The sequence below is a fragment of the Ammospiza caudacuta genome, chromosome 8 (genome assembly GCF_027887145.1).
Source record: "Ammospiza caudacuta isolate bAmmCau1 chromosome 8, bAmmCau1.pri, whole genome shotgun sequence".
Lineage (NCBI taxonomy): Eukaryota > Metazoa > Chordata > Aves > Passeriformes > Passerellidae > Ammospiza > Ammospiza caudacuta.
In genome coordinates this window covers 42,842,181-42,854,267 of record NC_080600.1, presented here as the reverse complement: position 1 = coordinate 42,854,267, position 12,087 = coordinate 42,842,181, and the positions used below count along the sequence as shown (strand labels likewise).

Sequence of the window (12,087 nt, the reverse complement as noted above, 5' to 3'; positions counted from 1 at the left end):
GAGCAAAGCCACAAAATGCAGGAACTGAAATATTTTCTCAAGCGACCCAAGAGCACCCTCCTCCCCTCTTCCTGCTCTGATGGCAGAACAAAAATCCTACATTCAGCCTAACTTTTCATTTCACCAATAATTCTTTTGTTCTCAGACTCCTTCTGTAATTTCCATGGGTTCTTCCATGCTTTTCTCCAGCCCTGAGCTGTGCTGCTGAAGATGTGCCGTGCTAAAGACAGCTGCATTTCAGTGGCAGAAAAAGTGGTGCTGCTGTCCTGCATGCAATTTCAGCCTTGTTTAGGGTCTTTCTGAGCAAGATGTCAAACAGCAGTGTAAAATCTGAAGGTGTGCTCCAGTAACACAGGGCTTGCACAGGACCACTGAGGGAGAAATTCTTTTCAGGAACTTCCAGGATTGAGCAGGAATGACAATAATGAATTACATGTTCGATAAGGAAAGCTGGCCCCTCACTCCATTAAGGTTTGTTATTGATGATGAAGATGTTATGTTTGCCATCCAGTCTATTGAGAAGCAGCTCTTGGGAGGAGAAGGGGCCTGTGAGTTATTTCTGGAGTGCACACACGGAGGATCAGGAGCAGAGAGCAGCAGGTTACGCTGAGGGTGCTCTCCAGAGGCTCCAACAACACGCTGTGCTAATTTCTAGACAATTTCAAAAGAGGTTAAGAAAGTTAAATAAACAGAAATCAGATTAAAAGGGGAAGGGCTGCCTAGTAAAGCAAAATGCAGAGTAATTGAAAATGGCTTGGCCAAAGGAGACAGGGAGGGGTCTGCAGCTCTGGGCTGAGTCTAAAATACTTGGCAGAAGTGAATGAGATATGATATTTCATCTGGATATAAATATGAACTTCTGGAAAGAGTTAAAGAAAACGATGTCTCTCAAGGGCTCCTGAGAACCATTTACTGAATAATGTGATCTAGCATGTGGAAAGGGATCATTGTTGATGTTGTCTTTTGAATGCACCTCCTTGAAGAACCAAAGTCAACTCTATTTGTCAGCCGAGTCATCCCCTAAGAAGTCACGTCTGTTATCATCACCCTGCTTCTGCTCCATACATCACAGCATTCCTGACCTTCCAAAATACCAGGGTTGCTCCCCTGTCACTTCATCTGTTTATCAACTCTTCTTGGACTTCCTTCACCAGGGATGCTGGCTCTTTGTTGGGCTCCTTCCCTGCAAACTGTTGCTTTTCACTGTTCCTGGGTCTGTGTGATCAGCTAGAAAACATTTCATAAGTGATAAAAAACATTTGCATCAAGGTGAAAAAGCACTTCAGGTATCCTTATGGGGTGAAATTAAAGATGTGTTTTGACTAAAGTTTGGTTTGCAGTGTGGACTTCTCAAGCTCAGAGATCCTTGAATTTGGATGATATTTATTCAGGCACATCACAGGAATTAAATTGCCTCCATCAACTGAAATTCAATGTTATTATCAACTCTGCTAATTACGTTTTATTCCATTGGAACAGTCCCTTGGGTTTGCCTGGGCTGCACCTCACCGAGCTCCAGCCCAGCTCTGGTGTGTTCTGTGTTTCCTGAGGGGCACGGAGGTGCCCAGCTTGCTGTCCCTGATGCTGCAGCTGAGAACAGGTGCCCTCCCTCGGGGTCACTGGGTATATTTAGGGCTGAAACTCGAGCGGGCTGGAGCCAGATTGGCTGCGTGGGCCACACACGTCACCAGGAGCCACCAAAGCCCCTCGCTCTCACCCAGTGCTGCTCAGGAGGGAAGACTGGAGAGCCTTTGCTCCAAAGGATATTTACTGGATGTCGCTGGTAAGGACATTTTAAATGCATTTCACTTCTTTTCCTTACAAGAGGATCTTGAGCTGTTTCCCCATCCTGTAGTTTTTTGGGAATACTTGTTGTGTTTGGCCCATGGAAGTCAGGTTTTCTGTCTGAGTAACTGGCTGTGGGTTAGAGGAGGAGGAAAAGACCTGGAATGGGGTTTGGAAGTGTGGCTGGAGGTTGTAACAGTGACAGGTTGAAGAGGTTGTGTTTATATGCAAACCCCACTTCTTGAGTTTATTCATACACCTCTGCCTACTGCTTCACATGACTTGTCCCCGTTATTTGATTTATTCTTAACTTATTTTAATGGAATACAACATGGTTTTCCCAATTAATTTTTGGCCATTTTTCTCAGCCTGTTGGGACTAAAAAGGGCCAGTATTCTGTGTTCCTATATTTAACCTGCATGACTTGACTTCCCTTGCCTCAGAAGGAATTGCAGTTTAGCCAGCTCAACCCAAGTGCCCCATCAGTTGGCCGGATTAGCTTACACGGCAAATATCCCTGGACTCAGGAGCAGCTGTTCCAAAGCCTCATCCCCTCCCAACATTAGAAACAGGGCTGCAGACTCTGGTGGAAAATTGTAGCTTTGCCTCACAGTGAAATCAGTGTGGTAATTAATTAGTTCAAAGGGTCTGCCACTAATCTGTGCTTTGTACTTCAGCCAACTCTATGGATTTTCATCTTTTCCAGGTCTGAAGAAACAGAGAGAAAAAGCCCACAAGAGCTTTAAAAAAACCCAACCCCAGAGCATCTCTGTAGGCTGATGCTGGGAAGACAGAAATTGCCTCATTAACCTAAGGTCACTGAAAAAAATATTTACAATATTTTTCTACATTATGCTCTTACTTATGAATGAAATTAGTAGAATGTAAAATCTCCCACTCAAACAGGAGCTTGAATGATATAATGAAATTGTGTAGAATAGTCACAGAGGGAAGAAAAATGCTTCAAATAATTCTGTTGTAGTGAAAATATCACATCATGTTTCAAGAGATCTCTTCTTTGTCTCTTTTATTTTATTTATCACTTTTATTTTATTTTAATTGGATCCAGAGTTGATGTTATAACTGGAATGAGTTATTTGTCCAAATTGTAATTTATATCAGTATGTTTGAAACTTAATCCAATGTTTTTCCATAACAGTCCAAGTAATGCCAGATCCCAGCTTTATTTAGGGTCTGACTAGTTACTAACCATGACCCCAAGAGCTTTATGAGCTTGACTTGTACCTTCTCATGGTGCTTTCAGTCATGGGCTAATACTGTTTATTCACATTTTTACCTGCTGTGTGACCAGTGAGTGGGGGAGAGACGGAAGCAAACCCTCAGAATGGAGGAAGAAGAATATGAGGAAGTTGTGGAGGTAAGAAGAAAATGTGAGAGCAGAAATGTTTGTTTCCTGCCTTGTGACTGAATGCATTAATCATCTTACTGAGATGCTGCTCAGGAACAGAGGTTTCTGTTTGCTCTCTGAAGATTAGGGATGATTAGATATCGATTAAATGGTTTCATCACTAAAACAACAACAACAACAACAACAGTTGCTCTCGGAGGAGCAAAGTCTCCTGGTTCCTGTCATAGTTTCTCAGTTTAAATAAGGACTGGAACCATCCCACACTCACAGTGCAAGGTTTTCTGATTACTCCCTGTGTAATTATAGACGCACTGGGCAAGCTCTCTTCCCTGCTGGCTTGCCCTCTGTCACCCAATCCATGGGTGAAGTTGGCTTTGGAAGCCCCTTTCTAGCCCTGCCTCTGCAGAAATGCAGCACCTTTGTGCCACCACAAACCAATTTAGCCTGAGACACTGCAGAGATGGAGTCAGATTTAGGTGACAGGACAAGGGGGAGGATTTTAAACTGACAGAGGGTAGATTTAAATTAGGTATCAGGAAGAAATCCTTCCTTGTGAAGGTGGGCAGGCCCTGGCACAGGGTGCCCAGAGAAGCTGTGGCTGCCTCTGAATCCCTGGAAATGTCCAAGGCCAGGCTGGAGCAATCTGGGATAGTGGAAGCTGTCCCTGACCGTGACAGAGGGTGGAATAGAGGATCTTTAAGGTCCCTTCCAGCCCAGGGCATTCTGTGATTCCATTATTCTATCTTCATTAATTTGCCAGTAGGTCATTAAAACTCAGGTAACTGAATAAAAAATTCCCCAGGAACTGGGCAACCTACAGCTGGGACCACGGGAACGACTCTGTTATTGAAACAGTACACGAAAGTAACAGTGTGCTTTTACTTGTTGCATTGCTACTACTCTGAAATTAACCTGTGTTATGAAATATACAAAGTCTTGTAAAAATCACTCAGTGTTTGAGGAAAATAAGAAGGGTATAAATGTAAACATCCTACAACTCATCGCCACCACACTGTGTTCGGTGGACTGTTGATTTCAGGTGGTGTGAGGGCACTGCCAGCTTTATATATTTCAAATGGTGAATGAAGTGAAGCCAATTGATTTGCCCATCTGAGTAGTTAAATGCATTTTGCAAAATAGGTGTCAGCACTCATAAAGTCGATTTTAAAGTCATTTTACTACCTAGCTACAATGACATCAGCCCTTCATTAAATTCCTTATTCTCACGTTACTTGTAATCGCCTTTATGTTTCCTGTGCATTGTGCTCTCTGCAATGGATATTTATTTGCTCTCATTGTTTATTTATTCCAGCAGGAGTTATGGTATTTTGGGCTTTTTGTTCACACAGCCCCATTTCATCCTTTCTTTTTAATTTTCAATGACCACCTTGCTGTAACCACATCCCTTGGGCTGAGGAGACACTGCTTCAGTCACTTCCCTTGGGATACTCGTGGTGAGATGCTAAATAAAACAGGAACAACAGCATCTGGTACCATTTTAAGCCTTTCTAGAATTTTCTTAATTCCTGCATCAATCCAAGATTTTAAACCTATCAGAAATTCACCTTCTGAAAGAGAAGGACATGATCATTGAATATTGAGTGGCTGAGGCATCACCGAGGATTTTAAAATGCTATCTTTAAACTTTCTCTGGAATTATGAGCCATTACTTGATGTTGTAGCTGTCTTAGGATGTGCAAAAATCCACAGTGGGTGCTAAAAACATTTGCTGCTGAGTTACTTGAGGTTTTTTGGAAGGTTTTGTAGAAAGTTAGTGGAAGATTTCGCAGAGGGCTTTGTGGAAAGCTTGTGGAAGGTTTTGCAGAGGATTTGGTGGAAGGTTTTGTAGAAAGTTTGTGGGAGGCTTTTTGTGGAAGATTTTGTAGGAAGTTTGTGGACAGTTTTGTAGAAAGTTTGAGGAATGTTTTGTGGAAGGTTTTGTGGGAGGTTTGTGGAAGGTGTTGTCGAGGTGGTCCAGCGTAGAAATCACCTCAGAACAGCCCAGTATGTCACAGCTTGGCAAGTACGGCTTGGTCCCTTGAACTAACTTTGAGGAAAAGCTCTCAGAAAGGGGCTTAAATTTCACCAACAATTTTTTTAGGTTCAAAGGATTTTCCGTTCCCGCAGCTGTGGCAAGCAACCCCAAGCAATTACTACTCGGAGATTTTCCAACATAAACCCCGCATTTTTCCATTTTATCTTAGTGCAGTTGAAGCACACCCCGCAGACAGCGGGTGCTGTTCGTGCAGCAATGTTTTTTAAAGCTTTTTTCCGTCATTTTTGACCGGGGCACGTGCGGGAGGCGCAGGCCCCGGCGGTCCCCTCAGCGCGGCCGCCATTTTCGAGAGACGGCGCCACCGTGCGGCCGCGGCTGGGAAGTGGCGGACGGGAAATAAATTTTAAAAAAAGTTTTCAACCAAAACCTCCCCTGGCACAACCTGGCGCTGTTTCCTATTGTCCTGCCAATTATTCCCTGGCAGCAAAGCCCGATCTGGCTGCACCTCCTGTCAGGAGTTGTGCAGAGCCAGAGGGGCCCCCTGAGCCTCCTTTTCTCCCTGCTGAGCCCATTCCCAGCTCCCTCAGACACTCCTGATCTTTCCCCAGCTCTGTTGTCCTGGCTGGAAAAGATGCTCCACTTGACATGGTGCTCACAAAAAAGCCAGAACTGGTGGAAAATGCAAAGATCAAGGGCTGCAGTGACCACGGGACAATGGAGCTGAAGATACAGGGAGCAGTGAGCAAAATAAATGGAATGATCTCCCAGTTTGGAAGAGCAGAACTGGGGCTGCTCGGGGAAAATCCCGTGGGAAACAGCAAAGGCAGCCAGGGTCGTTGGGTGATCCTCCAGCATGATTTCCCCTGAGCACACAGCTCAGCCCAAAGTGCAGGAATCAAACAGCAGAAGGGTGGAGTGGAGGAACACAGAGCTCCTGACTGAGGAAAATGACACAAAAAAAAAAATATATATATACTGAAGGTGGAAGCAGGAGCATAAAACTTGGCAGAAACTTAAAGATTTAAAACCTTACAAACTCCATTCCTACATCCATGGGCAATGTTCAGCTGGATTTGCTCTTCAAGAAAGGCAAGAAGGAAGATCCAGCGAGCTACAGGCTGGTCAACCTCACTTTGTTCTTTGGGAAGGCTGTGGATCAAATCCCTTCAGAAGCTATTTTTAAACGCATGAAGGTCATGTGTAGAAGTTATCAAGAGCAATCTATGGCTGATGAACCTCGTTAATTTTTATAATGAGTCCACAGCTGCTGGACTAGGGGAGACCAGAGGAGGTTGTGTACCTGGTCTGCTTTAGGGACTCCTCCCGTTGTGGTTTTATCCTCAAATTTATGAAATTATAAATTATGAGGGGATAATGGGAAGTAAAATGGGTGGAAAATCAGCAGGCTCAGAGTTGTGATCAGCAACAAAGTTTAACTGGCAGCCAGAAATTATTGGTGTCCTTGTAGGAGCAGCCCTGAGGACAACAGTCATGAGTGTCACCAAATAAAAACCAGGAAAATCCTGGGTTTTAAATGATGATTCTTTTAATGTGGTCATCAATGTCTTCCCTCTTGTGGGTAAAATTAGATAACAATCTTTCATTGATTATTTGGATGATTATTAGTTGGGGACTGTATGGAGTGAAAATCCAGTCATTAATGCAAAACTTGAACAGATACTCAGAGTTACTGAATGACTCCATAAGCAGCTGTGAACTAAAACCCTGTTTCTCCAGAAATGTGTTTTAAAACAGCTTCACAGAAGCTACAGTTTGCTGATCTGGCCTAACAATGATGTTTTTTTCTCTTTTTTTTCCAAAGTACTACATTGAGGAGACAGTTATTGAGGAGGGTGAGCCGCACGAGGTAAAGGTCCCTGTTATGCTGCATGTAGCACATAAATGCATGTAATTAACATGAAACACTAAATTAGCAGCCTTTTGTATCCTGAGGTTTAATTTTTCACATTAAACACACAAATATCAGTGAACAGTTGCTGCTTAATGCTTTATTTTTGCCTCAAGTCCCTGCTGTGTGATGATCTAAGATCAGTTTACATTTATTAGTTCTGTTCCCTTCACCTTGTGTAATTTCACTGAGAAATTACACTTTTGCAGATTTTTCATCATGTCACTGGTAACTAATATTTGGGTCACCAAGGAGTGATTGCCATAATTTGAAATTCTACCTCTAAAACAGCTATAACCCAACTCTCTGCCGTGTTACCATGAATATTCTTTATGGCATGGGCTTCTACAGAAACAGAAGTTATTAATTCTTGGTGCATTTTCAGCTTTGTCTCATTGATGCAAATAACTCTCAGAACTCTGACCTTCATGAATTCCTTTATAAAGGCAATTCTTTACAAAGCTAATTGATACAAAATAAAACCTGACACTTATTTGGGTGGTTTTGGAGCACCTTTTTTGGCTGTGCTAATTATTTTTAGATGCTTTTCATTAGAATCTTAGTATTAAAATTACGGCTGGCAGCATGACTATGTTGGTAAGAAAGTGTATAAAACATTTAAAGTGATTGGAAATTCATGCAGGTAGAGCAGAGGCAGCTGGAGCCCCACTCTCCCAGACCCTCTGGAGAATAATTCCATGAGTTTGATGCAGGAGCCAGCCAGGGAGTTCATTCCTTGTGGGGTTTTTTTTTTTAGGGTGGGTGATATATAGGGAGCACAATGGCAATCCCAGTAGGAAAAGCGTCCCTGATTTTCTGTCTCCTTGTGGATCTGGATGAGAGCAGAGCACCCTTTCACCATCTCAGGGGGGTGAAAAACACTCATCCTAGTGAACTTTTGCAGCTATAAAACAAGTGTTATTAAATTTTTTAAATTTCTAAGTTGTCACTGAGACCATCAGCACAGATGATACTCAGGCCTTGAGACCACCACAACCATCACCTGCACAGCTGAGCACACCCAGCTCAGGGCAGTGAAAAACACTTAAGATAACAAACTTTTACAGCTATAAAACAAGTGATTATTGAATTTTCTTCATCTCCAGGTGGTCACAGAGATCACTGAGACCATCAGCACAGAGTACTCAGTCCCTGAGACCACCACAACCACCACGTACACAGCTGAGCACACCCAGCCCTCCGTGCAGGATGCAGCTCCTCCCATCAGGAAGAAAACAATCCGGACAAAAGTGGACCCATCCAAGTTTCTGACACCTTACCTGGAACACAGCAATAAAATGAAGGACTTATTCAGTGAGGTAGGTTGTCCCATGTTTCTTATTTCTTGAGAAACACCAGCTTTAAAAATGTTTTACAGAGGTTGCTGGATAGTTATATTGCAAATATCTGGATTTATCAATACTAAGCTCATGGGGAGAATATAATAAATTAGATGTGACCCAAGTTAGAGATGGATTTTTTCCTGTTGTGTCAGATGGAATAAACTCAGTTGGCTAAAATAAGCAGAAGTACAAATGTAGTTGAATAATTTCAGTTTATATTATTGAATAATCTGTCCCAAATTCCTGTCCTAACCAGATAAATATGGCAGCAATTGCTAATACAGTTCTGCCAGAGCTTTGGGATATGTCTTAATTATTTTTTATCATTATTTTCTTCCAGAACAAGTACAAGGAAAAATTCAGAAAAGAAAAAGGAAAGCCATATGCTTCCACAGTCGATACCCCAGAAATCCGGAGGATCAAGAAAGTGCAGGACCAGCTCAGTGAGGTGGGTGACAACTGCATTTCTAGGTTCATCCAGGTTCTGGGTGTTTATATGAAGACTGAAAATGTCATTATTCTGGATTTAGAAAAAGAAATCAGTTGATTTTGCTGTGGAATCAGTGAGTTTTGTTGTGCTCCAGGTTAAATACCGCATGGCTGGGGGAGTTGCCAGAACCATTTGCCACGTGGATGAAAAGGCCATGGATATAGAACATGCAAAGAAAGTGTCACAGCAAGTGAGCAAGGTGAGTGACTGCTGACTTTCCTACACTGGTGAATCCTGAGGTTACTGACAAGAACAAAGTTTTGAGCTCAGGGTGCCAAAGCAGCACTTACGCAACAGTTTAGAAGCACAGGAGGGATAGCAGAGAAGTTGGTAAGGCAAATATAAATATAGTGGTAAATATTTCCAGTTGCTCTCTTCAGATGTTACTGATCTGAGACTTTGATTTCAAAAAAAACCCGAAACTTTAAAGCAGGCAGTTTATCCAGTAATAAATATTCAGAAGTAAATATTTTTTTTTTGATAGAGTGACTAATTTGCTGATCTTTCCTTCCAGGTATTATATAAACAGAACTGGGAGGAGAATAAGGACAAGTACCTGCTTCCCCCTGATGCTCCAGAGCTTGTGAACGCAATAAAAAACACAGCAATGTTCAGCAAGGTAAAAAAAGCTAACCACAGATCTAAGCAGCTGAAGTAAAATGAGCTTTCAAAACCAGAAATTAATTAATAATGAGCATTCTGGCATTTTTCTTGTAGAAACTCTATACTGAAGACTGGGATGCAGACAAAACGTTGTTTTATCCCTACAATGACAGTCCAGAGCTCAGAAGGGTGGCACAGGCTCAGAAGACTCTGAGTGATGTGAGTATCAAAGCAGGGATTTGCATGTGGGCACCAAAGGCTGTTGGGTTGTGGTGTAACCTGGGACATGCCACGGACTTTGATTAGATATAAAAGCTTCACAGTGGAGCAGAAAATAAAAGTGTGTTAAGTAAGCTCTGATAGTAGTGGTACTTCATAGAAAAATGTGTACTTGGTACTAGAGTACAAAGTAGAGCATATTGGAGTATAAATCCATTGGTAATTTGATGCTGGTTTAGGAATGAATGAAATAATCAATTTGTTAAATCAGCAAGAAGACCTCGAGTAACTCCCCAAATGCAGAAACTCTCAGGGCTGTCTCTAAGTCCAGTTCACTCTTGTGGGTGTGCAAATGTGCCTCTAAAACTGTGATAAGAAAAGTCAGGGATTGGTTGGACTGGGATTTGCTGATATTTAGATACACAGAACTCAACAGGGGATTGCAGCTCTCACATGAAGATTTCAGAGAATTTTGCAGAGGTTCAGAAGTTCCCTGGTAACACACAGATTAAAGAATTCCAGCTGCAGGGGCCGTGGGCAGAACTTTTATTAATGTGGTGGTAGCACAGTTCAATGCTGTGATCCTCAAATAAATGTTTATTTCTTCCATCCTGTCAGATTGTCTACAAAAAGGGGCATGATGAAAGGAAAGCAAAATTCACCTCTCTGCCAGACCCCCCTGATGTGGAACAAGCCAAGAAGGTGTCACGGCAGCTGAGTGATGTGAGTAGAACCTCTGCCCAAACCCCACTCCTGCAGAGAGAGAGACAAAAAGGGACCTAAGGAAAAGGAAAAACACAGAGAAAAACCAATTTTTTTCTGGAGAAATTGGCACCAAGTTGCATAATCTTGTCATGCAGATGTCAGGTTTTAATTCCATTCAGAATTTAACTATTATTCTACTTTTAAAAAAATAATTTTATTATGTATTGAAAATTATCTACATTTTAAGATTAGAGAATTGCAGTATTCACTCATGGTGGAGAAACCATTAAGAAAATTACACTGAACCTCTTTGTAAGGTAAAATAATTTATTTAGAGAAAATTTCTCTAATCTTATATTTCCATAGCTTAAAAGTAAATTGTCATCAAGAAAATTTTATAACATGTAAAAAAAAAGATCAGTACCGTAATTCTTTGAAATTAATAGAATAATAAGCTTTGTATGTATCTCCAGAACTATAAAATACAGATTTTTAAAAAAAGATTATTTATGGCATATTTGTTCTTCAGCAATGTTAAAAAAGCATTGGAGGGGTTTTATTTTTTATGGAAAGTAATGCACTTGTGACTGAAAATGCTCCTGGAACACTGAGTAAAAACTCAGGCGGGTGTTTTGTTGTTAGAAAAACTCTTTAAACCTTTAATAATTGCTTTCTGTGAGCTTGGATAAATAATGGAAATCACAAATCCAGATAATTAAAAGGGTTTGCTTATAACCAGTTCCAGCAGCAATCCCAGTAAATTCTGACTTAATGGGCAATATCCTGATATTATGTGACCAGAGAGAAAACAGAGCTGAAGGAATATGGTAGAGATGATTTATTTATCCTTTTTAGGTCAGGGAAGGTACTAAGGGAAATAACACTGGAATGATTTGGCCAAATCATATTTAAGGTGTTTTTTACTATATCTGCTAAAGTAGTTATAAGGCAGGCATCAAATATGAAGCAGCTTTAAAAAGACAGCTTTGGAAAATGAATCTGTCAGGTGAAAATGGAACTGTGTCTTGGAAATTCAATTTTATTGTTTTGTTTCCTTATAGGTTATTTACCATGAGGACTATAAAAACAAAATCAAAGGCAAGTGGAGTCAAACGCCGTGCTATGACGTGGCAGTTGCAAAAATGAATGCAGAAAATCTAAGTATGGTGAGTGAATCCTGCAGAAAATCTTCAACAGCTTTATCCCTGTTGATGTTCATTTGGAAAATACTGAGGCTCCATTTGTGGCATTTCTTATTTCCTAAATAATCCCTGTTGTAGGTGTCTAATTTACAATTAGATGTAATGAATGTGTTCTTTTCTGTCTGTCTCTGTTCCTAACAGAGGAAATACCAGGAAGACTTTGAAAACATGAAAGACCAAATCTACTTCATGCAGACTGAAACACCAGAATACGAAGCCAACAAACGAGCTTCAGAAAACGTCAGCAAGGTGAGGGAGCTGAGTGCCACCTGCTCAGCCTGGGGACAGTCCTGAACTCGCACAAGGTTGTGCTGACATTCTTTTGGCAAGACCTTTCATGGTCCTTGGCCACCGTAAGTGAAATAACAGGGGCATTTTTCATGGAAAGTTGAAGATTATATCGTAGAATAGATTCATATCACAGGATGGTTTGGGTGGGATGAGACCTTAAAGACCACCCTGGCAT

The 12,087-nt window shown here is 41.4% G+C and overlaps 1 protein-coding gene across 1 annotated transcript in view; it reads left to right on the top strand.

The window, feature by feature from the left end:
- The first annotated feature begins 1,725 nt into the window (after nucleotides 1-1,725).
- The window catches only part of NEB (nebulin), a 97,230-nt gene continuing 86,868 nt past the window's right edge, over nucleotides 1,726-12,087 (top strand). Inside the window, exons 1-12 of the mRNA XM_058809636.1 lie at nucleotides 1,726-1,783; nucleotides 2,492-2,600; nucleotides 3,098-3,163; nucleotides 6,973-7,017; nucleotides 8,166-8,378; nucleotides 8,743-8,850; nucleotides 8,987-9,091; nucleotides 9,407-9,511; nucleotides 9,610-9,714; nucleotides 10,333-10,437; nucleotides 11,481-11,585; nucleotides 11,763-11,870. Coding sequence (XP_058665619.1) covers nucleotides 3,131-3,163; nucleotides 6,973-7,017; nucleotides 8,166-8,378; nucleotides 8,743-8,850; nucleotides 8,987-9,091; nucleotides 9,407-9,511; nucleotides 9,610-9,714; nucleotides 10,333-10,437; nucleotides 11,481-11,585; nucleotides 11,763-11,870 — 1,032 coding nt within the window. The 5' untranslated portion in view covers nucleotides 1,726-1,783; nucleotides 2,492-2,600; nucleotides 3,098-3,130. The remainder of the gene's footprint in view (nucleotides 1,784-2,491; nucleotides 2,601-3,097; nucleotides 3,164-6,972; nucleotides 7,018-8,165; nucleotides 8,379-8,742; nucleotides 8,851-8,986; nucleotides 9,092-9,406; nucleotides 9,512-9,609; nucleotides 9,715-10,332; nucleotides 10,438-11,480; nucleotides 11,586-11,762; nucleotides 11,871-12,087) is intronic.